The sequence below is a fragment of the Bactrocera tryoni genome, chromosome 4, assembly GCF_016617805.1.
Source record: "Bactrocera tryoni isolate S06 chromosome 4, CSIRO_BtryS06_freeze2, whole genome shotgun sequence".
NCBI lineage: Eukaryota > Metazoa > Arthropoda > Insecta > Diptera > Tephritidae > Bactrocera > Bactrocera tryoni.
In genome coordinates this window covers 61,008,863-61,023,310 of record NC_052502.1, presented here as the reverse complement: position 1 = coordinate 61,023,310, position 14,448 = coordinate 61,008,863, and the positions used below count along the sequence as shown (strand labels likewise).

The 14,448-nt window shown below is 35.2% G+C and overlaps 2 protein-coding genes and 1 long non-coding RNA gene across 6 annotated transcripts; 1 reads left to right on the top strand and 2 right to left on the bottom strand.

Annotated features, from left to right (window-relative positions):
* Window positions 1-657: 657 nt before the first annotated feature.
* LOC120774358 lies at window positions 658-7,039 on the bottom strand. 3 transcript variants are annotated; one of them, XM_040103943.1, is made up of 2 exons: window positions 6,739-7,039; window positions 658-1,560 (listed from the first exon to the last, which is right to left on the bottom strand). In XM_040103943.1, exons 1-2 carry the CDS (start codon window positions 6,890-6,892, stop codon window positions 917-919), a joined length of 798 nt encoding a protein of 265 aa, XP_039959877.1. In that variant the 5' UTR covers window positions 6,893-7,039; the 3' UTR covers window positions 658-916. The 3 variants fall into 3 exon arrangements, with proteins under 3 accessions (XP_039959877.1, XP_039959878.1, XP_039959879.1); XM_040103944.1 differs by lacking the exon at window positions 6,739-7,039 and adding an exon at window positions 5,731-6,108; XM_040103945.1 differs by lacking the exon at window positions 6,739-7,039 and adding an exon at window positions 5,351-5,515.
* LOC120774356 (putative nuclease HARBI1) lies at window positions 2,451-4,846 on the bottom strand. 2 transcript variants are annotated; one of them, XM_040103941.1, is made up of 3 exons: window positions 3,122-4,846; window positions 2,926-3,061; window positions 2,451-2,872 (listed from the first exon to the last, which is right to left on the bottom strand). In XM_040103941.1, the coding sequence occupies exons 1-3, from the start codon at window positions 3,647-3,649 to the stop codon at window positions 2,499-2,501; spliced, it is 1,038 nt and encodes a 345-aa protein (XP_039959875.1). In that variant the 5' UTR covers window positions 3,650-4,846; the 3' UTR covers window positions 2,451-2,498. The 2 variants fall into 2 exon arrangements, with proteins under 2 accessions (XP_039959875.1, XP_039959876.1); XM_040103942.1 differs by having other exon boundaries at window positions 2,926-4,846.
* Window positions 7,040-7,121: 82 nt separating the features above from the next.
* On the top strand, window positions 7,122-7,637 carry LOC120774359. The gene is made up of 3 exons (XR_005705237.1): window positions 7,122-7,207; window positions 7,274-7,435; window positions 7,509-7,637. It is a non-coding gene; the product is annotated as an uncharacterized LOC120774359 (long non-coding RNA).
* Window positions 7,638-14,448: the final 6,811 nt, after the last annotated feature.

Genomic DNA, 14,448 nt, shown 5'->3' with positions numbered 1-14,448 from the left:
TTTGTAAACCAGACCATAACCGATGCTATCAGCGAGTCCATGGAGTTACCTGTGGTACTTACGAAGAAGAAAGACAATTATCCATTACCCAGTATCGATGAAACTTCGGAATCGTTATTATGTACAAAACGGTCTCAACACTTGATTTGAAAAGTGGTTAATGGCAAGTGGAGATAAAGGAAGAAGACAAAGAAAATACGACTTTTAGCATTGGGGATGGTCTATGACAATTGTCCGTGATGCCTTTTGGATTATCAAACCAGGTATTAAAGCCTCGACGACATCAACGAGTTGGGTAAAAGTTTCGATGGGAGAAGCTTTTCAAAAGATAGCTAGCCCTAGTCTAATGTTCGAGAAGTGTTCCCTTTCAAAAAGAAAGTAAGCTACTTAGGACACGGAGGGCATTTGCACAGCTATGAAAAGATAGAAACAGTAAAAGATTGGCATACTCCTAAAAATATACATGAATTAAACGAATAATGAAATAAGTAACAATTTTCTAGGCTATGAAACGACAATGGGAGACGCGTTGTGTCGTGAACGTTACTGTTCGCTTTACGAAATTCGACATTCCTACTATAGTTTTAAATAAGCGTTCGGAATTAAAAGAATACTTACCATCTGTTAAAAAATTTTAATGTTATTAAAAAAGAAATGTTTTAGAATAGGGTAGATAAAAATTAAGTAATAAAAATATTTTTGTTCGCCGCGTACACGAAGCGTACAAGAATTTGGAAATGCGATATGGAAGAAAATGTAGAAAATTGTCTTGTCAAGTTGCCGGACTCGTGTTGCTTGTGTGAAAACAATGAGCGACAACTTACGAAAATGTGTAACGTGACAATGTGTTAAAATAATGGAAGCGTCGCAATAACTTCACAACTTTTCGAAATCTACTAATTGGTAGTTAATTAAATCAGGTGTTGTTTTCATTTAATATTTCATCAATTAATTGCAGAACTCTGAACTTAAATTGGCGCATTTGTGAGTTGGTCATTTCGTTAAGATCTGGCAATAAGCTTAATACAAATTGTCTTTTCGGAGTTTCTCTAGACATGGTTTGGTCGCGTTGCTCACTATATGTCACGGGTGTGGAAGCAGCATGCATTAATGTAGAATTCGTCATTTTATTGTTAACCATAATATTCTCCCTGAGTTCACTTTGCGGAGAATTAGACACCACATCATTATCGAATTCTGGTCCACCTTCGTCCTCTGAGCTCACTGCTACCTTAATTTTTTTTAGAGCATATTTTTCATTTGGTTCATTATTTTCGAGATAAATTGGGTCATGACTGTCCACTGTCAGGTCTTCATTGATTTCAATATTTTCAGTACTATGCTCCGATCCAGTCCCATATTCCGCATCTGGCTCTACATCTATTTGTCTAACTGTTCTCTTTAATGCTCCAGGTTCATATGTTTTCTTCAAATATGGTATTATATATTTCATGTGATCGTATAAGTAATACTGTTGTACGGATTCGCCCATTTGCATTTGCTTTAGTTTTCTCACTAAAATACTCCTGAAATTTTGCCATTTTTTCTGTGCGGCTTTTGCTAAAATAAAGAGAAAAATTCAAATAATTTATTTTTGTCATATATGTAGAAGTGAATATCTTTTTTTGTAATGCAAACAGCTTAACGCTTTACTATTTACTATCCGAATTAACAACCTCTTAATACGAATATCACTGACTTGTTAATTCTGGCAATTTATTGCCGTTTCTATTTTGTTCTCGTATCCGTGTTCGTCACATCAAATATGTTCTTCATTAGGACGGTAATAAAAATGAAAAAATGCTTATTTATAATTAAGCTATTAAAAGTTACTTGAAAAAGGTAGGAATGTCTTAGGTAGAAAAAATTGCACTTTCCGTGTAAGGTTAATGCCCCTATTGCGGTTTTCAACCCAACTGCATTTCAGTCGAAGTTTAAAAATTCGGTATTGCCAACTTCAACTCAATCCGTCAAAAAAAATTGCGGTTGAAGTATGATCGAACTTCAACTTTTTTTGGTATTGCGGTTTTCAACTCTGTGCAAGTGGGGTTGACTAGTATATAAATAAACTTCAAGTGCTTAATAGCAGTTGAAGTTCAACATTCGTGCAGTGAAATACAAAAAAATATTAAAGAAAAATGGAGGACGGGTAAAATAACTATTTTAATTAATGTTAAATTAATTTTAATTAATATTTTTTATAAATTTTAGAAAAAATAAAGTTGCAACAAAAAAGCAATTCGAAAAATTGTTAATGGAGAAGTTTCCAGAAGTAGGAAGAGGAAAGCCACAATTTGGAAACAATAAACAATCTTCGCAAAGATTTTAATTTTTTTTGGTTATTTAAGACACAAAGTAATATTTTTTTTATTTTATTTTTAATTATTCTGGAATGAAGTGATATTATTATTTAATGAATTTATTTAAATAAAATTTAAATATATGCCTGAATAAATAGCACATTAGAAATAATAAATGAAATTTAATATTTTAATTATTTAGAGGGAAGTCATAATATTATTGCGAATTATTCGAGCCGTATCCTCTTCTTCTCTTTCTATGTCCAAAATATCATTGGTCATTGTAGTATGTGAAGTAGATGGTATTTCTTCCGGAGATTCCACTTGAAAGTGTTGACAAATATTGTGCAATGCGCAACAAGCATTCACAAATTGCGTAGCCTTTTCGGGAGTGTAATGTAAACCTCGTACAGATAAAAGACATCGAAATCTACTCCTGAGTACACCAATTGTCCGCTCGACAATATTCCGGGCTTTTGAGTGTACTGTATTGTAGCGTGCTTGGGGTGAAGAAGCTTTCGCCAAGCGATAAGGCGTCATTAAAAATTTGTGCAGAGGATAGCCAGCGTCGCCTAAGAAATTACATTACTCTAATTATTTAGCAATAAATACGATAAAGTCTTACCCAAGATCCAAGTGTTATTCTGTATGTTATTCTGCAAATGCACTTTCAAATCGCTAACATTGAAAACAAAAGAGTCATGATTTGCGCCTGCATGCCTAGCATCCACATACCGAATAGACATTTTATAATCACAAAGCTAAAAATTTTAAGAAATTATACCATTTTGTTTCTAATATAATTCAGATTTTATACATACAATCATCACGTTTAAACAGTAGTAGCCCTTTCTGTTAAGTAAAGATGTTGCACTTCTTTTCTTGGTGAAATTATGCGAACATGAGTCCCGTTGATGCAACCAACTACTCCCGGGAAAGCACTTTTTGAATAAAATGAAACTTTTGAAGCGTTTGGAGCAAACCTCAGTCATTTGAATTTTAATCCATTGGGCACAAATACGTTGTTCAATTATATTTAGAACCTCTTTAATTACTAAAGATATCGTAGGTTGCGCCAACCCAATGTTAAATAGTTTTAATATAGGAGGTATGGCCGTTCCTCGCACAAGTTTGTGGAAATGTTCCTTCATCTCATTCAGTAAAAAACAAAATGCTTCTTTATTTAATCGAAAATAACTTATGAATCTGCAACAAACATTATTAAAAAGCAATTCAATTGTGAAAAAACTATGGCTTATTGGCATTTGGAAGCTCCAATGGATTTGAGTGATCCCGAAGGCTTTTTCGTATACGTAGCACATCAATTTTGCCCTCAGTATTTTCGTCATTGTAATATAAATCAAAACTTATATCCATTTTTTATTTATTGTTTATTATATATGTTTATTCACTTTTTCGCGAGCGACAACTGAATTTAATTGTTTAAATATGTCGTTTACAAAATTTTAGCTGTTTCACTATCTGTCAAATTTCCCTTTCTTAGGTTGGCAACACCAATCATATTTCGACTGAACTTAGTTGAAGTTCGCAATACCGAAAAAGAGTTTGGTTGATCTGAAGTTGAGTTGCCTTAACTTCAATTCGACCAAGTCGGGTTGAAAACCGCAATAGGGGCATAAATCAAATACTTGATTATGATATGCACATGGCGCAAAAAAAATACAGAAACCGTAAATTTTGTCATATCTTTAATATCTATTGCAAGAGTCCATGCCTAAGAACATAGGGCAATTCCGAATCTTGTGCATCTGAGTGTGCGAAATTATGCAATTGCAAATATTTACCATCAACAATGAACGGCTTTTTTTGTGGTTTCTGTGTAACCCTTACAAAAAGACCATTAATTCACAGCTGATCGGTGAAGAAAAACATTGTTTGTAAACAAAATTTTCGCACAAATTGGAAAATATGCCGAAAAAAGGTTTTAGGAAAAAATTGACTGACGCATTATTTGATGAAGCTGCTGAAGAAATTATGGACAATCCTGGAGCTTCCCGCAAGAAATCCAGTAAACTCTGGATTTCTTTTTCGATCCACTTTTTATTCGACTTTTCGTGTTTTAGCCTTATTTTATTCAAACCGGTTTGCTCCATTTCTTCTCTTTGTTTACAATGTTTTTGTTTTTGACAGCAGCTGATAATTTGAAAACCAGTGTTGCAAATAATACAATGTCGTTTTAGTGTTGCTTATTTCAAGGGTGTATCAGGTACATCGCTATACATTTTGTTAGTGTAAAAGCAAAAATATGCTTCCTAATTTGCAATTGCAAAGATGCAAGACCATTTGCACCAGATTCTGAATTGCCCTTATGTAATTTAAATCCCATTTGATTTATTTATGCATATATTCCGATATCTTTACCGCCCCAATCTGAAGGTACCGATGGAAAGAGAAAGTTTTCCTGATTAAAAAATATAGTAAAAATATTACGCTTAGTTTACGACATATTCGACTTCTGACAACTAGTTATTTCACTACATTTAATACTCTTTACGCAAATTTTTCACTTCACATTAATTAAATTGTAAACATTTAATCAAATTCACATTTTACACTTTTCGCACATTTTTAGGTAAAAAAATTGGTAAAAACATTAATTACATGAATGAATATGAATATTCTCTCATTTAAATTATTACAAATAAGTAATATTATTATATGTAATAATATTACGTACAAAAGTGTAATTCAGAGAAAGGAGTACTACGCGAAAGTACTTTAGTCACCCCGGGTATTGGCTTGCCTAAGGTTATTCTTTTAGACCGCGGCCGAAGGTCTCCAACGGAGAAAGCAGTTCTAAGCGAAGGCACATCAGTCACGCAGTACTTTGAACGCAATTCCAAGTTATTATATAACATTATAATAAACTATTAATAATATTGTGACTTGATTTTATTATAATATCAAATTGTCATATATAAAAATGTTATATTAAAACCATATACATTTTATAAAATAGTTTTACTTATCTGTGTTTATTAAATATAAATCAGAAATTATTCATATTTTTGGAAAAAGTGTTTACATACTCATTTACAGCTTGAAAAATGTTGGAATATTAATTTTTATAGTTAATGAAAAAAATGAAGAAAGTACAAATAATGAAAAATCCTTCATATTTGGTTTTTAAGATGTGGCTACGCTCGTTTTCCTCATAATTGTAATCTAACCTTTTCAACTATTAGTGTGCTAAGTGATTTTTAAATAAATAAATTTAGCTAAAAGAAAACAAATTAAAAGTGAGATGTGAACTAATAAAAATTTTTAAAGTGTATATTTCAATATAAAGCGAAATTTTGAAAAAATTTTCTTAAACATTGTTTTGTACATTGTATCTGTTATTTATACAAATTTTTAAAAGCGAATATTCAAAAAATATATATGTATGTTTTAGCAACATTATTCTTACATATTCCTCCTCTGCAGAAGCCCCTATCAGTACACACCCCATTTATACCGAAATATGTATAAGACCTCTTCTCATACACATAGTTCTTATACATTTTTGATGGTGTTTAAAAATTATAGATTCCAAATATTGTCATGATAAGTCGGACTGCGTAAGTAAGTAAATATTTTCAGTTGTCAAGTGCATGTTTCTGTCAAACACACTTCAGGGTAATGAAACAAAACTGTCATACTTACATACATATGTACATATGTATATCATTGTTGGGCACGATTCCGATTACTGAACGGTGAATACGATTACCGAATTTCCGTATTAATGGGGTATGTGCGGATAGGGGAGCTTCTTCAGAGAAGAAATATCCAAAAATAATATAAAAATAACTTTTATTTTTTAAAATATTCACGATTAAAAGTTCAAAAATTTGCACTAATAACACATGGTATTTCTCTATGTTTCACTAAATTTTTTCACGTTTTTCACACTGTATAATTCAATATACACTCTAAACATTGAAATAAGTTCACATTTCACTTTTATTTTGCTATATTTTACCTAAATTTATTAATTTAAAAATCACTTAGCACACTCATCGTCGAAAAGGTCAGATTGTTTACAATTATGAGGAAAACGAGCCTTGCCACATCTTAAACAGCAAATATGTAGGATTTTTAACAATTTTTCTTTGTTTGTTTTTTCGCGTGATTCTTTTTTCTATATTAATTAATTTGAAGTGAAAAATGTGAGTAAAGTGTGTTTAATGTGGTAAAATGGCTTGTTGAAATGTTCGAATTTTGGGAATTTTTGAACTTTAAGGTCGAATATCCCGTAAACTAAGGGTTTGCGGTACCTATAACCCTACATATTTTTTTAATCAGGAGGACTTCCTCTTTCCAACGGTACCTTCAAATCGCGGCGCCAAAAAAATCGGAATTGGGCCCATTGTTGGACTATCACCATCTTTACAACTTAAGAAGTTGAATAACATATACATACATATGTACTTACGATCACAGTCTAACTCTTCTGCCACATCTATCCAAGCTCTTTCTCGGCAATCTCTTCTTGTATATTCTTTTAAATCAGTGTTGTACAGAAGAGGATATTTTTTTACACATTTTACTAATCTAATATTAAATTTGTTATCTTGTAGTCCATCCATATTGATAACCAAAATAAAACATACACTTTCCAAAATAGAGCACGAATATATTCAACTGAACTCAGCAATGACTAAGAGACTACACGACAAACTGCATTCGTCTATTTCAACAATCGTACAACCCTCAGTCGGACACAAACGTAGCGAGACATGCGCCATTATGTTCCGATTGTGTGTTCTGTAAATGTACACTGAAGTTTTACACTTGCAGTTACAGAAGTTTCCTAATGGAATTTGTAGAACATTAAAGTATTTTCATGTGAAAACTGTCCAAAATTTACAAATGCACGCACTTAATTATTTTGTTGCCATTCTGTAAGAATTCGTTTTGTGACATCTATCGTACAAAATACGTAAATCGTATTTGTTTTTGTGTTTCAGAGTCACTCTGTACAACTGTTATCTAATTATTCATGCTTTCAACAAAAAGACAATTGCTCGACACGTCGCCCTATTCTGAAAGAACCTCACAAGAAAAAAGCACAAAACACTCACCACATGAGTTGAAAAGCACTTTGCTGAAGAAATGGAACACCAAGAAAAGTAAGGAATTTCGCAAATTTATCAAATTGGGTGCATATATATACATACATATATTAATTTAATTTATTTTTAGGATTTCAAAATGTGAAAGAACAACTTAGGAGCAGTTGCTGCATTATAGTATATAATTGAAACTTAAATATATTTTTATTCGCACATGTATTAAATAATACATATGTACATACATATTTACAAATAAAATCTTGTCCAAATTATTTAAACATAAATATGTATATTCCTTTTTATTCATACTCAGAATGAAGTAAAATGTACAAAGACTGGAAGTTACATATTTATTGTAATAGACAAATGCTTAAAATGTTACTGTCGATGTTTTTCGGCGATATTTTGTTTTTGAAGTATCCCTTAACAATGTCCAGCAGTAATCGGCAAGCAAACTGGCACTCCACTTGCCTTGGTATTGTTTCTCCATAGCAGAAATGTCTTGGCCCCTAAATTTTCGGGGAAAAATCCAGATGGGAGTCCAGAATGTGCAAGAAATTTTAAACAACGCTTTTATAATCACTCCAGGCTCATATTTCAGTTTCATTGAGCATTTCTTCAAAGGTTTTATCTATCACTAGTTTTCTAATTTGCGGACCCACAAATATGCCCTCCTTAATTTTTGCTTCACTCACTCATCCAAATTTTTGTTTCAGATACAAGAACCCTCTTCCATTTCTGTCCTTTGCCTTAACAAAATTCTTCATTAAACCCAATTTAATATGCAAAGATGGTAGTAATACCTTTGGGATCAACTAGAGGTTCACTGGTAATGTTTTTTGTCTTTAACTGCTGAATAAATTCAGACATTACAGCCTCACAAAACGACGCGTATCTCAAATACAAATGCATAGTTTCACATGAAATTTATCTTAGATGTCACTCTGTACTACCAACTTACAGAAGAAAAAATTTACCGATTCGAAAAACAAGCATAACAAGTATAAATTAATTCAAATTATTCACCTTTCAATCTGATCACTAAAGCAGCCGGTTACAGAATATCTGTGGGGAAAAATTTTGTTTTCAAATTTAACTTCAGGATATCAAACTGCATTAGAATACACACACCTAAGAATTTTCATGTCACAAATTATGTGTCTACCCGTGTTATTAGCGGATTTCGCCAACATTTAACATCAGGTGACTCGAAATAGCAGTATTGATCATTTTCAGTGTTTGATTAGAAAAAGTATGCTAATTTCAACGTTTAGAAATGTACGCTTACTGATTCGCATATTTACATTGCGCAAACGACTATGGATATACATATATTCTCTATATATTTGATATCGCAAATATATACGTACAAAATAGACTATATTCTGAAGAACTTTATAAAATCTGTTTAAATGTATAATAAAGATATTTATTTGCTTTGGGCATTAGAAGTTTTAATAACATCTCAAAAAACCAAGCGGTCGCACATATTTACATACACATGTATATAATTATGTGTGCATGTAACTGTATTTACAATATATGCATGCGCCCTCCCAGCCAAGAGCGGTTAAAAAAACAGTGAAACAGTAGGTAGAAAAATAGATTCTAACCACTTTCTGTTGACCTCATTCAAAGTGTAAACACATAGAAGGCGACAGACTGCAAACTACATCTGTCAAATATTAAAATACACACGTTCTTAAGGGCAGTGTTATTTTGACAGCTGCACGACTGCACGACTGCAGGCCGACAGTTGTCGTTCTCGCTAACTTCATTATCCTCCTATTTTTGCCAACGACAGTAGGACGACCGTAGAGTTGACAGTAGAATGGAAGATAGAAAGAGGAGGTAGAGTGGTGATGCCACTAATATGTAAAATGTAAAATTATTCACAGCTCTAACAAACTTGACGTTATTTTACAAATAATAGCATAAAATAGCTATATTATAGCTCTATTATATCATTTGTAATAACAATTGATAATTTAAAGCAAAAATATTGACCTATTTACTTATTTTTTGCATAAAAATTTCACTTTGAACAAAATATTAAAATTTCATTGAAGTGAAAGGAATTAGTATGACCACAACGAAATTGTGTACATGCAAAATGGCCAACTGCGTTGTTTTGTGTACATGCCGGCCATTGTGTTGTTGTTGCTTCTCAAAATGTACATGTAGTAAGATGAACAACGACGTTTTCAGTTCACTGTCGTGCTGCTGCAGTCTGTCGCAGTCATTGTGTTTACACTTTCAGCAGTGTCATATAAAAAAGTATATCAGTCCTGCTTTAATATCCCCAATCGAGAGCTAATGCAGGGTTGCATTTTCTCTTTCTTGATTTAAAATATTTTTAAAATTCTAAACATTTTAAATTTAAATTTTGTTTATTTTTCTTTATTAATAAACATTTTTTACAGAATTATAAATATCTACATATGTATGTTCAATAAAAAAATTATTAATATCTGAAAGAAAAGATTATTATTATTATTATCTGAAAAAACAACAAAATATATTAAATACAAATAGAATTGACTGTGAAAGAAAGATTATTCATATAAAAATCATAATAATATCTGAAAGGAAAGAATAATATTATCGATTATTTAAAATATAAAGCAAGCATTAAACGCCTTAAGCGCATAAAATACATACATATGTACATATGTAATTATTTTTGTGTATTATATTGGACTGCGCAATCCAATTTCAAACAACACACACTTATTTTCACATACTTAACAATTTATATTTGCTGCTTCTGCTATTTCCAATTCATTCTGATTTCCAAAAAGTGTGCGTACTTTGAAATTGGACTGCGCAGTCCAATATAATACACAAAAATAACTACATATGTACATATGTATGTATTTTATGCGTGTAAGGCGGCCTGCACAATCCAATATAATAAAAAATGTTTGTTTTATATTTTAAATGATCAAATAATATTTATCTTTTCTTTCAGATGTTATTATTATTTTTATTTAATTAATCTTTGCTTTCAGAGTAAATTCTATTTGTATTTAATATATTTTATTTGTTCTTTAATTTAACTGGCGTAGACACCGCTTTCGCGATTATAGCCGAGTTAACAACAGCGCGCCAGTCGTTTCTTCTTTTCGCTACGTGGCGCCAATTGGATATTCCAAGCGTAGCCAGGTCTTTCTACATCTGGTCCTTCCAACGGAGTGGAGGTCTTCCTCTTCCTCTGCTTCCCCCGGCGGGTACTGCGTCGAATACTTTCAGAGCTGGAGTGTTTTCGTCCATCCGGACAACATGACCTAGCCAGCGTAACCGCTGTCTTTTAATTCGCTGAACTATGTCAATGTCGTCGTATATCTCGTACAGCTCATCGTTCCATCGAATGCGATATTCGCCGTGGTCAATGCGCAAAGGACCTTTCTCTCGAAAACTCGTAACGTCGACTCATCGGTTGCTGTCATCGTCCAAGCCTCTGCACCATATAGTAGGACGGGAATTATGAGCGACTTATAGAGTTTGGTTTTTGTTCGTCGAGAGAGGACTTTACTTTTCAATTGCCTACTCAGTCCAAAGTAGCACCTGTTGGCAAGAGCAATCCTGCGTTGGATTTCCAGGCTGACATTGTTGGTGGTGTTAATACTGGTTCCTAAATAGACGAAATTATCTACAACTTGAAAGTTATGACTGTCAACAGTGACGTGAGAGCCAAGTCGAGAGTGCGACGACTGTTTGTTTGATGACAGGAGATATTTCGTTTTGCCCTCGTTCACTACCAGACCCATTTTCGGTGTTTCCTTGTCCAGCCTGGAGAAAGCAGAACTAACAGCGCGGGTGTTGAGGGCGATGATATCAATATCGTCGGCATACGCCAGCAGTTGTACACTCTTATAAAAGATTGTACCTGCTCGATTAAGTTCTGCAGTTCGAATAATTTTCTCCAGCAGCAGATTGAAGAAGTCGCACGATAGGTAGTCGCCTTATCTGAAACCTCGTTTGGTATCGAACGGCTCGGAGAGGTCCGTCCCGATCCTGACGAAGCTTTTCGTGTTGCTCAACGTCAGTTTACACAGCCGTATTAGTTTTGCGGGGATACCAAATTCAGACATTGCGGCATAAAGGCAGCTCCTTTTCATGCTGTCGAAAGCAGCTTCGAAATCGACGAAGAGGTGGTGCGTGTCGATTCTCATTTCACGGGTCTTTTCCAAGATTTGGCGCATGGTGAATATCTGGTCGGTTGTTGATTTGCCAGGTCTAAAGCCACACTGATAAGGTCCAATCAGTTTGTTGACGGTGGCTTTAATCTTTCACACAATACGCTCGAAAGAACCTTACGATAGTTGACGCAGATTGGGGGTTTCCTTTTTTATGGATTGGGCAGAGCACACTTAAATTCCAATCGTTGGGCATGCTTTCGTCCGACCATATTTTACAAAGAAGCTGATGCATGCTCCTTATCAGTTCTTCGCCGCCGTGTTTGAATAGCTTGACGGGTAATCCATCGGCCCCCGCCGCTTAGTTGTTCTTCAGGCGTGTAATTGCTATTCGAACTTCTTCGTGGTCGGACAATGGAACATCTGCTCCATCGTCATCGATTGGGGAATCGGGTTCGCCTCCTCCTGGTGCTGTACGTTCACTGCCATTCAGCAGGCTGGAGAAGTGTTCCCTCCATAATTTAAGTATGCTCTGGGCATCGGTGACTAGATCACCTTCGGGGGTTCTACAAGAGTATGCTCCGGTCTTGAAACCTTCTGTAAGCTGCCGCATTTTTTCGTAGATTTTTCGAGCATTTCCCCTTCCGGCCAGCTTATCAAGCTCTTCGTACTCACGCATTTCGGGCTCTTTCTTCTTCTGTCTGCAAATGCGTCTCGCTTCCCTCTTCAACTCTCGGTATCTATCCCATCCCGCATGTTTTGTGGTCTATTGTATCGTTGCGAGGTAGGCAGTCTGTTTTCTCTCCGCTGCGACACGGCACTCCTCGTCGTACCAGCTGTTCTTTTGCACTTTCCGAAAACCAATGGTTTCGGTTGCAGCTGTACGTAAGGAGTTTGAAATGCCGTCTCACAGTTCCCTTATACCGAGTTGTTGACAAGTGCTCTCAGAGAGCAGGAGTGCAAGCCGAGTAGAAAATCGTTCGGCTGTCTGTTGTGATTGCAGCTACTCGACGTCGAACCTTCCTTGTGTTTGTTGACGTGCGTTTTTTGCTGCACAGAGGCGGGTGCGAATCTTGGCTGCAACAAGATAGTGGTCCGAGTCGACGTTAGGACTTCGGAGTGTACGCACGTCTAGAACGCTGGAGACGTGTCTTCCGTCTATCACAACATGATGGATCTGATTGGTGGCTTTTCGATCCGGAGACAGCCAGGTAGCTTGATGCATCTTCTTGTGCTGGAATCTAGTACCACAGATAACCATATTTCGGTCCCCGGCGAAGTCAATCAGCCTCAACCCATTTGGGGATGTTTCGTCGTGGAGGCTAAATTTACTGACCGTAGTGCCAAATATACCTTCTTTGCCCACCCTGGCGTTAAAGTCGCCAAGCACGATTTTGACATCGTGGCGGGGGCATCTCTCATAAGCGCGCTCCAAGCGCTCATAGAAGGCATCTTTAGTCACAGCGTCTTTCTCTTCCGTCGGGACGTGGGCGCAAATCAGCGATATGTTGAAGAACCTTTGATGCGGATTGTGGTTAGACGTTCATTCACCGGAGTGAATGATAGTACTCGGCGACGGAATCTCTCTCCCATCACGAATCCCACACCAAATTTGCGCTGTTTTATATGGCCACTGTAGTAAATGTCACAAGGACCTACTCGTCTCCGTCCTTGTCCCATCCATCACATTTCTTGGACGGCGGTGATGTCAGCCTTTATTTTCACGAGGACATCAACCAGCTGGGCAGCGGCACTTTCCCAATTAAGGGTCCGGACATTCCAGGTGCATGCCCTAATATCGTAGTCCCTATTTAGTTTGCCATGGTCGACATCAAAAGGGGGGTCTCTCATCCGAGGCAGTTGGTAATCTTTCATTGGGGGTGCTTTTTTCGTGGCGGGTCCCAAACCCAGCGCACAACCCTATGTAGGTGATTTTCGCCTTCTCACTTTAGCTCGCCTTTGAACGGATGTTCTTAGGCTATCCAGAGGATACTTGGTCAAAGACCGGAAGTTGTGAGCTGCTTGAGCCATGTGTAAAAGAATCGTTTCTGACTACTCCCAAGTGAATGGCGATCAGAGAACTTTCCTCACTTGCGTGAACTTCTACACATGACTCCATCCTCCTTTTATTTTTTCAGATAATATTAATCTTTTCTTTCAGATATGAATATCATTTTATACAACTAATCTTTCTTTTTCTTTTAGATATTACAAATTCAATGTAATTTTTATTTTTTAATTAAATATATTGTGTAAATAACAATGTTAGCTTTAATTTATTTAATTATAATAATATTTATATAAATATGTATTAAAAATAATATTTTAAAAATTAAAAAGTTTTGTTTGAAATTTTTAAAGTAGGAATCAAAAAATGCAACCCTACATCAGCTGATTAAAATGCAACCCTGCAGCAGCCGTCGATTGGGGATATTAGAGGAGGACAGATATACTTTTTTATATGACACTGCTGAATGAGCGCAACAGAGATGTATGATCACATGTATACGTACGTGTGAGGGGAAAACTGTGTAGAATCTTCACGTGGCCTATGGCAATCTATTCACATTTTTACACACTTTACTACCTACTGATTTTACTGTTTTTTTACCCGCTCATGGTTGGCAGGGAAATTAAGTAATTATTTGCAAATTATTAAAAAAAAAATCACGTAAAAATCATTCCCTTACCTTCTTGTTGTACAAGCCTCCTTTACGATGGTACGATCACGAATGACATGCGTCTTTCAATCGTTTTTTATTACCCTTTTTGGGATTTTCTTTTGGCACTATTGACAATTATGTTTTCTCCTTCGCACTCATTCAAATAAATCAAGAAATGAAAGAAACTTTTTTCATCGCATTTAGGTAAACAAAAAATAACCCGAAAATATGCGTTGGTGTTAGTGCATAGAGAAAAAATGTGTAGTTA